The sequence below is a fragment of the Alligator mississippiensis genome, chromosome 5 (assembly GCF_030867095.1).
Source record: "Alligator mississippiensis isolate rAllMis1 chromosome 5, rAllMis1, whole genome shotgun sequence".
NCBI classification, from domain to species: domain Eukaryota; kingdom Metazoa; phylum Chordata; order Crocodylia; family Alligatoridae; genus Alligator; species Alligator mississippiensis.
The window spans coordinates 176963172-176977651 of record NC_081828.1 but is presented as its reverse complement, the minus strand read 5'-3'; the positions used below and the strand labels follow the sequence as shown (position 1 = coordinate 176977651).

The 14480-nt window shown below is 41.9% G+C and overlaps 1 protein-coding gene across 4 annotated transcripts in view; it reads left to right on the top strand.

The window, feature by feature from the left end:
• Nucleotides 1-14480, top strand: part of CDK14 (cyclin dependent kinase 14) — a 676419-nt gene that overhangs the window by 292393 nt on the left and 369546 nt on the right. For all 4 annotated transcript variants that reach the window (XM_059729021.1, XM_006258932.4, XM_019497918.2 and 1 more), the window contains one exon: nt 1187-1249. In XM_059729021.1, coding sequence (XP_059585004.1) covers nt 1187-1249 — 63 coding nt within the window. The remainder of the gene's footprint in view (nt 1-1186; nt 1250-14480) is intronic.

Genomic DNA, 14480 nt, shown 5'->3' with positions numbered 1-14480 from the left:
TAAGAGAATGATTCCTGAGGTTGAATAGGTTGCACAGTATAGCCCAGGAGACCATTCTGGCTTGGAGGAGATTAGCTTCTGTCCAAGGCGCACCTTTAATGCCATTTTGCACAGTTGATCTTTTTCTGTACATGAGGCATACATTGCCAAGTACCTACTGCCGGAATGCATGTTGATTTTTTTCCCAAATGTGTTCCAGTTTTCTGAAGGGTGAGATCAACCCCAGTTTGTTGACATTTTTGGTAGCCAATGCTGCTGCTTTGTCTACCCTGACTTTAATTTCAGAAGCTAAGTTTAGGGATTCATACTGCAATCTGATTGGAAAAAAGGTTGCTTATTGGGAGGAAAATAAAGAAGTGTGAGGGGAAAATTTAAAAGAGAGCATTTTAAATGCTTCCTGCAGGAGTTAATAAATATTTATTACAAATTTACATGGAGAATTCAGTTGTCTTCTAGAGAGTTATTATGATAAATTCACAGAGACTACATTCAATTAAGAAGTGAAAAACAGATTTTAATTTGGCTTTAAGTGCAAATCTAAAGTAATCTTTGCTGTGAGGCTATTTCCAATATCTACATGATGATTATTTATGCATGGGCATGCATGTATGCTGTGATGTGCCTCTCTATTTCTTCGTTTTTATAGATTTTGTAGATTTTCAGGAAAAGCCACATCGGTACTCTGTTTTACAACTACTTTAGGAATTATTTTGTAAATGAACAGGGTCCCAAATCCTGCTCAATTTATTCATAAAACATTACATTTCAAGATTTTTGATGTGAGCAGTGAAAGTAGGATTTGTGATATTTTTCTTTATTTGCTTCCTTCACAGATGTTACCTGTAGGCATCACTGTTGAAATGATTGTGACGAGGTATACCATGACATACTGTGTGTGTTACTGACTGAGATTTAAATCAATAAATTAACCATGTATAGGAAATTAGAAGGAAACCATATATAGTTTAGATTTTATGAATAGTCTTATCAGTCAAGTTACAGAGCTGCTTAACTAAAAGAGAGCCTGAAGGAAAGACAACACGGTACAAGTGAGAAAATATATTTTCTACTTGTCTTCCATTTGCTGTGTCCAGAGGAGACAGTGACTTTGAAATGAAAGGATATTGATCTGTTGTGATCATGGGGATATTAATACATTTATTTTTCCCTTTTAACTTTCTTTCAGCATACTGATTTATGTCAGTACATGGACAAACACCCTGGAGGACTTCATCCAGACAATGTGAAGGTAAGAGTTGAAAAAGGACACTTTCAAGGAAAGCACAGTAGCAATAAACTTGTGATGAAAGTAGGGTGAAATAGTCCACTGAAGTTTGCTTGGTTATTAGACACAGAAAAGTGAGTTGCCATATGAATTAATTGTATTGATGTTGCCTTTTATTATTCCTTCCATAAAAAAATGCAAACGCAGATATTATTTAAACACTCCTACAACAGATGAACTGTTTGAATATGGCCAGTAGATGCTGAGCCAAAATAAATTGGAAAATATTATCCCAGTGTATCAGAACATTTTTCATTTCTGCTTGGAAAACAAGAAAAGAGTGCTCCTCTGACTCTCTTCTCAAAAGAAAACCTTTGACTGGAACATTTTAAATGGTTAGAATTAGACCTTCAAATGAGGTGAACCAGTGTAATCTCACTGATTTTAGTGTGTCTGTTTTGATTTACATCATCTGAAAGTCTTAGAGCTACCCCTACCCCTAATCTGCTATAGTGATAATATTTTCCTAATTGTTGTGTGCTTTTATCCTTATTAAGCAGTTTTAAAAAGTTAGATATTTAATATCATGCAGCCAAATGTGGGTTTTTATTGTTAGCATTTAATGGAGGGGTGAGATGGTAGAGATCTTTTGGGATATGATAGAACTACCTTCTGGGAAGTCAGCCAAATTATTTTAGCATAAAACAGAAGCCAGTCAGACATGCAGAGCATATCTTACATGTACAGACTATCCAGATTATATTTGTTGCACCAGACTGGTGCATTGTTGCTGTTCCCATTTTTGTTTTACTTTGGAAGTGTTTAAATCTTCACTCACCATGCTAAGAATTTTACTCCATGCTAAGAAATGTGGTCTTTTAAAAGAAGTAATACAAGAATTTGTAAAAAAAAATCAAAAAAAAAAATCCACACAGTGGTTTTCCTATGACAAATTTGAAAGGTTTTTACTTTATTAAGAAGAAAACAGTTTAAAAAAAGGAAGGAATCTAATTTTTGTAATATGTGATCACCATTGTACATCAAATAATAGTTGCATAATTGTAGTTTGGTTAATTTCCTCTGCTTTCATTAAAAATTGCCATTCAGTATATATAATTTAGATAAAATTATCTGTAAAATAAGAATGCTTTAAAGAAAAAAACAAACTCCTTTATTGCATTTTCTATACTTTTATACATCAGATGAAAGTGATTCTCATTTAAACTGTGGCCTGTCTATACAACAACAATAACAACATATTTAAAATATCTTTGAGATATGTAGTTATGGCCCAAATACATTGTCCGTGCAGACTGAACTCCCCTCACCTCCAATGTAGTGAGCACATTAAGGATTTATGACTACTAGAAACCCATTTATTGTTGGCAGCAACAACAAGGAATTGTTTCCTGACACAGTGTGTCAGAGTGGGGTATTAGAGGAGGGCATGCATATTCCTTAGCCTTCCTCCTCTCCCCTCGCAGCCCAAAAGATCTTTCAGAGCTTTAAGTGTATAGTGGTCCTGCCTGGTGACTTTGAGAAGAAACCATAGAGGACATATGCAGACAAGGTTCCTTGGGTGAATTTGATATCTTTTATTAGACCAACCCAAATAGTTGGAGAAAAGTTATTAAGCAAGCTTTCGGGTTCAAAAACCCTTTGTCAGGCTAAGGAAGTTTCAGCAGTTGGTGTGTGCTCTTCCTGGATGGAATGAAAAGAGGACATATGTCTTCCAAAGGCTCTTGGCTGCTATCCTCCAGGCTAGCAAGAAGGCTAAAACAACCAAGTAAGATTGAAACCTTCAGCTTACAGGTTGACAGATAATGGGGTATATTCTGGGCCTCCACTTTTTTACTATTTGTCTTATTGTGTGTTCAATGTCTGCATGAAGCTATTGCACTCTGTCCTTTTGATTTCTACCTAATATTGCTTGCGAGATGGCTGCCATAGTTCTTTGTGTGGCATTTTAGCTTTGTGCCATTTTGAAATTGTGGCATTTCTTGATAAAAGTAAATTTTAAAAATTCATCTCTGAAAAGATTTTGGAGCCTGGACATTTGAGGCAATTTTGACTCAACATCTTTGATTTAGCTGGTTTATAAGGTGCATCTCTACTGTGCTTTCTGCTTAATATAATAAATTACTCATGTTAAGTAAACTTTGGTATTCTTCCTCTCCCCCCTTCACCTAGCTGTGAACTTTAATAGAAAATGAAATTGTCTTGCTTTTGGAGAAATATGCTTCTTCACATAACTGTAAACAATAGCTATGTTTTCCTATTTGTGTCTGCATATTTTTGTTGGTTCCTTATAAATTCTTTCTTCCAACAACTCCCTCAGTACTGATTCTGAGAGTGCCTTCCAAAAAGTAGTCATTCTTTTACTCTCCAGAAAGACAATATCTCCTTATGCCTCTGGTGGTAATTTAGTTAAAATTAGAAAATAAGCTTAGGCTGGCTTCAGGTACAATGGCAGTTAATACTGTGATATTTACAGTTATAGAATTACACTCCCCTTCATTGTTTATTAAGGAAACAACTAACCACAGACATAAGCAGGGTTCCAGTTTTGTCTGACTTGTTTACTAGAGACCACGAATCATTTGGAGCTGTTTACTACACACACGTACATCTAGTAGTTGCAAAATATAGCGACAAGCCCATTAGTATGATCAAAACCTGTAGTCACATTATTTTGTTTAGTTTATAGCCCAAACTTCCTTCTGCCTTTTATCGTTTGCCCTTTCACTGTGGGGTATTGTGAAGAAACTGAATCATGACCATTAAGAAAAAAACCTCAGACCAGTACTCAGCTGCAGTAGCTAAACTGGGCAATAGGGAGCTGTTCAGGGAAGGGAGAGTGAGAAAGGCATGCATGCACAGCATGTACAGCATACAAAGGTATGCATGCACAGTGTCTGTGTGGTGGGGTAGAGGGGTGTAAGTCAGCTGAGTGGTGGGAGTAGGTGATCCAGAGCTGAGGGTGCAAGAGTTCTCAGTGCCCAAAGAGCTTATCCTAGAGTGAGCTACTCAGTGGTCTGGTTTTGCATAGCCATACCGTTCATCTGCATGGGTGCTGTGAATACTGCTCACCCTCTTTCAGTTGCTTCAGTTTTACTGCAAGGAGACCCACCTCAGCTATGGAGGCAGAGACGAGATTTTCCCATTCATGTATTTGTAGCTCAGCTTCTTGCTGACGACCACATTTCAAAACTGCTTAGCTGCATCTCAAGCACTGGTCAATGCTGCGGCTGGATTAGGAGGGAAACTGCTGCTAGTGCTCATGATACATTAGAACCTCAAAGAGAAACTGTTGGTTACTTTACAAAGCTAGCCACAGTATTTAGTCATGTTTGAAAAGCAGCTGAGTACCTCTGAAATACGTGTTTTAGTAGGAAGCTGAACCAGAGTTCTCATTTCTAAATTAAGAGATCAAGCTCAGTTGGAGCCTTAGGGTAATGGCAAGAGGAGAAGGAAGGAGGGGAGTAGAAATAATTTAAAGTTGCCTTTCTCTTTCAGATGATCTCCTGGTTTCAGCAGCACCCGTTTGGACATTTTAAATTCTCTTCTGTAGTTAACATTCACTTCCAGTAGTTGTGCACATATTTATTATTCTCAAATTATTTTTTTTCTTCTAGAAAATAGGAGCTGAAAATGACCAAAACATCACAAAGTGTTGGGAGGAAAAGTAGGCTCGTGGGGAATGAGATACAGGATCCCATGAGCCAAACAGGGCACCTGAAAGAAGAGTAGTTATTTACAAAAGGTACCTATAGGGCTAGGGACAGAAGATACACATACCCCCCACACAACATGTGAATAAGCAGTCAAACAGTTTTAGGAGAAACTTGGTCAAATTGTAGGAATTCTTTCTTATCCTTCCACTGTGAATTTTCTTTTCCTAATAATACTTTGCATACATTCCCATCAAAGTTAGTTTTTAATCATATTTTCAAATTAAGCAATTATACTCGCATAGCAGTAAACATTCTAGGCCAGGGCGGGCATTTATTTTGGGTGGAGGGCTGCTTACTGAGTTTTGGCAAGCCATTGAGGGCTGCGTGACAGTCAGGGGCAGATAAATATTAATTTTCTAAATTTTTAGGGGCCACTTGGGCCAGATAGAATGGCCTGGTGGGCTGCATTTTCCCATCTCTGTTCTAGGCTGTCTGGGCTAAACTCTAATACTAAGCCCTAGTGATCCTCTGTGAAAGTAGCTAAAGGCCCTAGGCCTTCAGCTGTGTTCTTGTGAAGTGTACCCACATCCTAGTAATTTACATTCTGTTGTGGTTTATTGCTAATGACTATAAATATGTAAATGGACTCTTATATGTACTTACACAGGAAATGCCTTCTCTCATATTCTATGTAATATCAATTAAAGTAATGTGCTGACTTGTGGTACCAGTAACTTCAGAGTATGTGGAAGAAAAGGCATCATTTATTAATGTTTTGGCTTCCCTGCCCCCCCCTCGCCCCCCTCCAGCCTAATTATGAACCAGATTTTATTCCTTATTTGCCAGCTAAAGACAATGCAGTTCTCTAGGGTTTACTCTTAGGAGAAAAAAAATGCAAGCTGAAACAAATCCAAATTGCTCCAATGGATGCAGATACTGTTGTCCACTTGGGTATTGCCTCTGACGTTACTGTCTTTCTTCATGATTCCATGAAGACTACTTAATGTCACGTAAACATTCAAAATAGTTGTAATATTTTGCTTACTTTTTGTATGTAAGTGCACATATGACTAATTCAAAACATGCACTTTTAAGAGTCTTGTGACACAACATTTAAGCACACAGAGAATGCTTTTTTTTGTATGGCATTTAGCAATTCAGGTGTGTGTAATTGTAATCTGCATATTTGTGCATATAATTATTTCAACCTCTCTCAATGCCTGAGTCAAAATATCAAAAGCAACATTCAGGTTTTAGAACCTTGAAGTGTGCATGGTGTGTAGACCTGGGATTTTATGTTAGGCCTGAGATCTTTCCATAGTGCATTTGGTGTACCCCAGCACCCTGAAAGTGTAAATATGTGTCATGGTGAGCCAAATGTATTTAGATGTCTCATAACATCTTTCTAAATTAGGAGGCAAATCCTGAACCAGAGGTGCTCCAGATGCTAGACCCTGGAGACTCTTTTAGCTGGATGGACAGCGAATAAATGTTCATGTTCCCATCTGGTAGTAAGTAAGCCTTTACCAAGGCCAGCAATAAAGAAATTGTTAACACGCAGGGTACAAAACTTTAATTAGATGGAGGGGGAAGATACAACTCAGTGAAACCTTGTGACAGTTTAATTGGGATGGGCAAGTTCAGGGTTTCTGGGGTCAAATCCTAAAGAGTTTCCTTGAAGTTCATCCATTGCTTGGAGGGAGATAAGTCGCAAGTGCTTGACCTCATAGTTGTGGGCTCGATTCTGCTTCTGGTGCTGCCTAGTAATTAAAGTTGATTGATAATATATTATTTTTCCCAAGAAAAATTTGGGCAGACTTTTTTTTCTTTCATTATGTTTTTCTCTGGAAAATATATGCATTCTTCGATTTTCCAAAAGTGGGGTGTCCCCCCTTTAAATATTTTCAGTTAGTCAGCAAGGTATCTTTGGGAAAACTGCTTCAACCAGCTCTTATTGCTGTTCCTTTAGATGGTTCATATTATTTCTCTTCTGCCTTGCTTCAACCTATATCTTCACTTCCTGCATATTTCTCTATGACAAATTACAGAACCTCATTAACCTGTTCAGACGATACAAAGCAAATATTCCTCTGCAGATATTTCCCATGGCCTTCTCTATGAATCTGCACAATTACTCCAAGCTTGGGACTTGTTTCCCCCAACAAATGTAATACTTCTCTCTTCAGTAATGGTAGCCTTACCCAGTTTTTGATTTTGAGGATGCCACACACTAAGGCTAGGGACAGAAGTTGCATATAAAAAGGTAAGTGATCAGAAACAGGTTTAAACCTGTAACAGAACAGAAGTTTAGTGCACATAAGTCAGTTTCAAAATGGCTGAAACTGGTTTAAGATAAACCTTAACTGATTTAGGTCAAATTGGTTTTTAAACTTCTGTCTCCGACCCCTTCTTGGTTCAAGTTAAATCACAGTGCCCCAGCATCCCAGGATGCTTTGCAGCCCTGGGCTGGGCTATGCTTTCTGCTCCATAGAGAAGAATTGGCCCTGCCCCTCTGCTCTCTAGCCAGAGCAGTGAGGGCTGGCTGACAAGGGGGACAGAGTGGTCTGCCTGGAGGTGGAGGAAGGCAGCCCCTGCCAGGCCCCTACCTCCTGGCTTGAGCGGAGAGTGGGGAGGCATGATCACAACCCAGCCAGGGGATCACAGGCTGAGGCAGAGAGGGACAGGGTTTAAGTCCCCACCTTGGCCCCAGACCCCAGCAAGGTCTGCCTGGAGGGGCAGTCCCTGCCAGGCTTTCCCCCCACTGTGCTCTGCTTCCCACTCCCCACTCTCATGAAGAGCAGGGGGCATGGCCATGCCCCAGCCAGGAGCTCAGAGGCTAAGGTGGGGAGGGAGGAGGTTTAAATCCCCTCCATAGCCCTGGACCCTAGTGAGGTTTGCCTGGCGGGGGGCAGTCCCTATCAGGCTGTTGCCCTTCCGCTCCCCGCGCTTGAGCAGAGAACAGGGGGTGTGGTCACCCTGGCCATGGGCTCACAGGCTTAGGTGGGGAGAAGGGATTTAAACTAGGGGTGCACCAATAAAGATTTTCTTGGCCAATATGGATGGCCGATTATGAACCAGCCATATCGGCTGACACCGATCCCATTGCCAATTTACAGGAATGCAGCTTGGCAGCTTGGAGAAAAGCATCTGGCCAGTAAGGCTGTGGACAGAAAGGGGCGTAGGGGAGGGAAAGGGCATGGGGGGGCATATCAAGGCCCCCATAATGAGGGAGGGAGTGGGGCAGGGACAGGGGTAGGTGCTGCCCAGCCAGGGTGTTGAATGTGACCCCACCAAGAATGGGACAGAGCCACAGGTAGCTCTTGTGGGGGGTGCAGAGGGATGGGGGTTGGAAGGGGTGTGGCTCCCCACCACTGCATGCACCCCGGGGAGGGCATGGGGGATATGTTCTGCTCTCCTCCCCCTCCCCCCAGATTTGTGTGCGGTGTGAGGGTGGGCTGCATGCTGTGGGCTCAGGGCCAGGAGCTGTGCCAGGTTCTTCCTGGCAGGGGCTGGGTTGGAGCTGGGCTCAGGAAGGGCAGGGGTGGAGTGGGCAGCAGTAGGAGAGATGGCTACAGTGAATTTTGAGGTGGCCATAGCCCACCCCATAACTACCCCTCATAGCACTGCCACTGCCCACCCTGCCCTGCCCCCCGCAGGCACAGCCCCAGGCCCCCAAAAGTTAGTCTGGCTCAGCTCCTGGCCCCGTAGAGTAGATTCAAAGTGCTAGCTGGCTCAGGAAGCCAGAAGACCAAGCAGAGTACAAAGTCAGAGTACAAACTAGAGGGAACAGCAAAGCAGTTTGGGATCAGATTGAGCCCTGGACACTTTCTTTTCTTGTTTATATGGTTTTATATGGGAGAAGTTGGGGTCAGCTGTTCCCAAACAGCCTCTGTGGTGACAGGGAGTGAGTGGAGAGTTAGACTCTGCTGGAAGCTTCAAGCTGTCTGGGAAACTAGCTGTAGGTTGGCATGCTGGGAAAAGCAGTGGTTGACCAGGCTGTGGTCCCAAGTTCGAGGCCATCGCCTGACACCCATGCATCACATGCACTGTGCCCTGGACTGTCCTGTGTGGTGTGTGCAGTGTGCAGTAGCCCTGGCCCTGTGCATGCTTTATGTAGTGCCCAGGGCCAGTTTGGCACATGGTATCCACCCCACACTGGCCCCATACACTGGATATGATGTGCTGGGCCGATCTCTGGTCCTCATTCAGCCTGTGGACTGGGCCTGCACTGTTCATCCATTCCATGGGACCTGATGAGTTTGGTGCCCCTGCTTTAAAGTATCTGAAGAACTGGTCCTGTTCTAGCCTATTTGATGCAATTCTGTTTGCCTCCTCATGTAAGCTAGGCTTTCTATTCCTTGTCAGCCCATCTTTTCTTTCTCCTTACCTTCCGTGATTTGTTGGAGACTCAGATTAGTAAGCCTTCTGCTCAAGTCACTCTTCCCCAGCTTGATATGTATGTTATGTGGTTGAATCCATTTTCTGTAACTCCTAAAACTGACAGAAGATATAGCACTTTGGTTCCTAATAGCCATACCTGGATTGCTTTTGCATCTCTATCTAAAAGAAGAACAGTTTGATTCTTCTTAGATTATCTGGGTTGAATGTGTGGTGAAATATGAGGGAGCTTTTTGAAAATCTGCTCAGTTTTTTCTTTTTTTTTTTTCTAAATGATTACAGGTAATTTTTAATTCTTGTTTATTTGAGTTCACAAGGTACCCGAAGATTAAATAAAGGTGATTTGTTGATATGAGCTAAATTTTGGGAGGTACAAAAGGTTATACAAAAAATGCCCCTCTTCCTATTCCTGTGCAGCTTTTCTCACTGCAGTTTCGTAGACTACTAGTGAATTGCCCATCAAGGATGACGGGGGAGATGGGTGGGGATGGAACACTGCCACCCACCATCCTGTGCCACCGCTGCCTCCCAGGAGCAGGGGTGGGGGGAAGCTTGCCCACTGTCCCCTCTGTCCCCCTCCACCAACACCCCCCGCTGCCTCCAGCACCGCTGGCCTCACCCCGCCCCCACTCTGGCTCTGTCCCCTCCATCACCACCATCATGGCAGTGCTTCACACTCTGATTAGTTGTTTCGCTAACCAGAGTGCTCCAAGAGCATTACGGACAGACAGACAGATGGACTAATTCCTTTATTATATAAGAGTCCTGGAGCATCAGTCCACTAGTGGCACTATCACACTCAGGGTAAAGGGACAGTGTTCTTTCAGCACTCCTCCAAGACCAAAGGTACTACATGGCCCAATCTTTTCCAGTCTCCTGCTCCAATCCAAAATTAGTTAGTTTTCTAGCTAACTTACCTTTCTTCATAGAGAGAGGTAGTTAGCCATTTAGTCTGATTTGACCAAGTAAAGTGTAGTCTATGAAAGTTTCTCTGAATGAGTTAGTCTGTAAGCTGTGATCCTGCTCTACCTTCTACTTATCTGTTATCATCATATAGGTTGCTTGAACTGAAGCAAAGAGAGCAATTGACTTGCCTGGAGTCTCCCAGCTATGGGTGCCTGCCTCTTGCCAGTGCATGGGGAGCCCAATCCCCCTACACCTACAATAAGGTGCTATTAGATCTAATGCACAATCCCACAATTATGCCTCCTGCACATGTGACATGGCAGGAGATGCAATTGTGTGGATCATTCATTAGCTCCAATTGCACCATTTACCTGCACATATAGAGGTGGCCTGAGAGATTACACAGCCCCTAATGAGATAGAGATGTCTAAGTGGTAAGATTCACCCAACAAAACTATGCGAGAATGTTGAAATATATATACAATACATGATAGTGCACATAATCAGAAAAACAGTTTTTACTGTCAGTTAACCATTTGCAGAATTCATTTATTGCCTTCTATTTTCCTCTATTATGAACTTTATTCCCAACTGCTGGTTACAGTTTTTAAAATAACATCTATTTTTGACAAATGGGTAATTTTAGCAGTTAATGACCAATTTGAAAATTAACAACCCGAGTCAAAGCCTTAGGGTATATAAGGCTTATAAATATTTATGTTTGTGAAAGGCATAACTGAAGTGATTACTACCTTAGTGTGGAGCCTGCGCCTCGCTCCACCTGGCCTATCGGGGTGTGGCCCCTCCCCTCAACTTGCCTGCCACAACTTGGATGTACTCGATTACGTTCAGAGGGGTCTCCAGTGGAGATCTTTATCCTGGGTGGGACCTCCCGATAGACGGTGTTACTCACGGTTACCGGACGCGGTGATCCACGGGGCTCCGCCTCCCCTACACCCCGTCCACACGCCAACCGCTGGGCGATGTCTTCCAGATGTTGCCAGGCCCAGTATGATGGCCTCTGACCGGTCCCCCGGTTCCCGGTCGTCCTCCCTCTGGCTGGGAGGGGTTTCTCCTTTTTCCTCCCTTAGAGGTAATACTCCTCCGAACCAGGGGGAGCTGGTGGGTACTTCCCTTGGTTCCAGCCCCCTCCTGGGGCCTCCGCTGTCTCCCCTTTCCTCCCGGCCACAGGGCGCTCCCCTGCCTCCTGGGCGTCTGCCGCTTCAGGACGCAGGGAGAGTGCCTCGGCGTGCACTTTCTGACTGCCTCTCGCTCGGCTGCTTGCGAAAGGCTTCCAGCTCTTGCCTACACTGCCTACTTGAGACCCGCAGGCGGGGTCCTCTCCGCTCCGTGCGAGAGCCTGCAGCACGGGCAGCACCCCCGTACTCTCTCTCCCTGGTTCTCGCTCCTTCCCTGTTCTGCCGGCATTCTTAAATCCTCCCGCCGCGGCCGCTGGGATTGGCTCAGCTGTTCGCCGCGCGGGGAACAGCTGTTGCCAGAGCCGGCGTAATGGCGGCTCGCGCGGCTGCAGCCGCGGATGCGGCTCTTCCTCCCTCTGCCCCTCTGCCGGTGCATATGCCCTTCTGGGGGCTTGCTCTCGGGGTCTGGGGTCTGTGGGTCCCCTTTGCTCCCCCTCGCTCGCCTGTGGGGGCGCTTCGCCGCCACACTTAGACTTCTCTGGAACATAAAATATAAGGAAGCATTTAGAATAGCTCCTATACTTTATTCAAATATAGCTTATTCTATTTGAAATATAACTTCTGAAACCACATGAATAAACACCTTCTGGCTTTTTTCTAAATAGAAAGTGGTATTGATTATTAATGCTAAATTATAATCTGTATTTGTTACTAAAACATTATATGAAGAGTGCACAACATTTTGTATTTCTTTGTGCTGTATAATTTACTCTAAGAAAACAGAGAAGCAGGTAAGATAAAAAAAAAAGTTTCTGACATGAAGACCCCACCAGTTAAGAATTCCTGAATTACACTCTGGCATGATGATAGGCAACAGCAACAGTGCCCAGAATTTTGTGACCTTTTGTGGAGCTGTCTTATGATACTTCATCACCTTAGTCAACAAGAATTTAAACAAACTACAATGATGTATCTGGCTAAGGTGGATTTAAAATCATATCCAGATGAAAATACACCTTGTTTTACTTACTCTATGGCCTCCTCATAGTTTAGCTGAAATATAGTTTTACTTCAAAAAGTAAATATAATTGTTACACTTCTTCTATAGCATTTCTCCAAATTACATTTCTCCAGATTAAATTTAAACTAGTGCAATGTGTCTTACATTTCTTTCCTATTCATTGAAATTAGTAATATCATTTTTGTGAAGCACAATATAAAATAACATACACACATGTGTATTAATAGATATGTCAAAAAGGATGATATGCTTTTTAATGTGGGTAAGGAGTTGTTATTTTTTGTTCTTTAGCCTGAGAACAAGCAGGTGTACAGCAGACAGAATAATGTTATGCCATATTAAGGTTGTCTTTTACAGATGGCTTTGAGAATCAATTTTTAAATGAGATTTTCTTGTGATCAGACATTAAATATGTCGTTGTGATTTCACTCTATTTTGTATCAACGTTGCTAGTTATGTACAAATGACTTGATACTATGCACAAATGTGAACATTAACTGCAGAAACTTTATTAATAAAGTAGGAAACATGCTAGGTTAATGAACTTATTTAATATGCACTGCATTTGGACAAACATGCACAAAAAGTCTCACTAAATCTGTATACATTGATATGCTTATGCTTCCATTAAAAATTAAAAAAATTAAAGAGAAAGAAATGAGAAAGCTTTTACAATAGAACTGATGTAGTAAATACACTCTTTAACTGCTGCATCATGTTAAGTGCATTTGCATGATAAAAGCTAAAAGGAAAGCATTTACTCTTGATCATGCTGTATAAAGAAATAACAATAATTGTTTACCTACTGATCATAAGTGACCAAGATGCGCATTGTAACTGATCAGGAGGGAATATCATCAAGGTTTGTTAATAAAGCACAGCTTTCCTCATTATGAATGACATAAGTTCTTAGAGACAACAATCAATAAGAGTATCAAAGAAAATGGGTCTTGGCCATAAGGGCTCCTATACATGTGCAGGGAGCCTGCTCCAGTGTGCCATAATTCCAGCACATTGCAGCAGACTCAACTGATTCTGCTGGAGCGTGGAAATTAACGCACTCCAGCAGCTTCCAGTGTCATGTGTATTAACACTTGAAAATGGTGGCGGGGTGCTTTAAAATTAAGCTTGTTCCACCAGTTTTAGTTCAAAGTGCCCCACCGTCATTTTCCAGCATGGGGCTGCTAATACACGTGCTGCTCCAGGTACTTTTAATTAGCGTGGCTTTCGGACCTATGTTATTGAAGTGCTCCCCCCATGCCACCTGGAGCACATGTATAATGCTCTCCAGTCCATTTTCACCACATTTCATTACAATCGAGCATAAATTTTTGTATATTGGTAGCAAGTGGATGTGATTTTTTTCATGTCTGGTGTTTATATTGTTGAATATTCCTGCATGAAATAGGTGGGTTTCCTGTGTGTGTAAGGGGTGCAGGACAAGGCTTTTAAGACTCTAAAAATGTGGTTGTTCTTGGAAGACCACTTTAAAAGTCTGTTCTTTGAGAATCCTGTCAATAGTTCTGGGGAGTTAAGAAAGCAGTAATTTCTACTGAAATAAAGCTTATTATGGTGGTGAAGTTCATGCTGACTCTACTGACTAATACTTTTAGTTAACTAAGTTCCCATTGTTAGTAAAGACATATGTCCATAGTCAGTCAGCACTTTGTTTCTTAAGTTTCTTCTCCTCACAGTTGAAATGAGAATCTTCAAAGCTTTGACCTAAAAAGCACAATACATCTCCAGGTTACTGTTAGAAATGAAAAATTACATTATATCTAATGGGTATTATCACAGTGGGGGGAAAAAACAATTGACAAACCTACAATGATAAAAGATTTCACTTGATTAGGTTTGGACACACTAGCAGAGGTCACATGGAAACATTTGCCATTTGTGCAGCCATTCATATAGCATTGCACAGATTTTTTAAAGTTTTATTTTAATGTTTTATTTAAGTATAATAATCCAAGCCTGTTGTGTTTATTTACAAGCTGTTTAAATTTACTGTACGTTTCCCACACTAACCTGTCTTTCAAATTACCCAGTGATACATATGAGTTTTCAGTAACCTATGGATAGTAGGCAACAGAAACTGGTTTCAAACATGAAGTGTC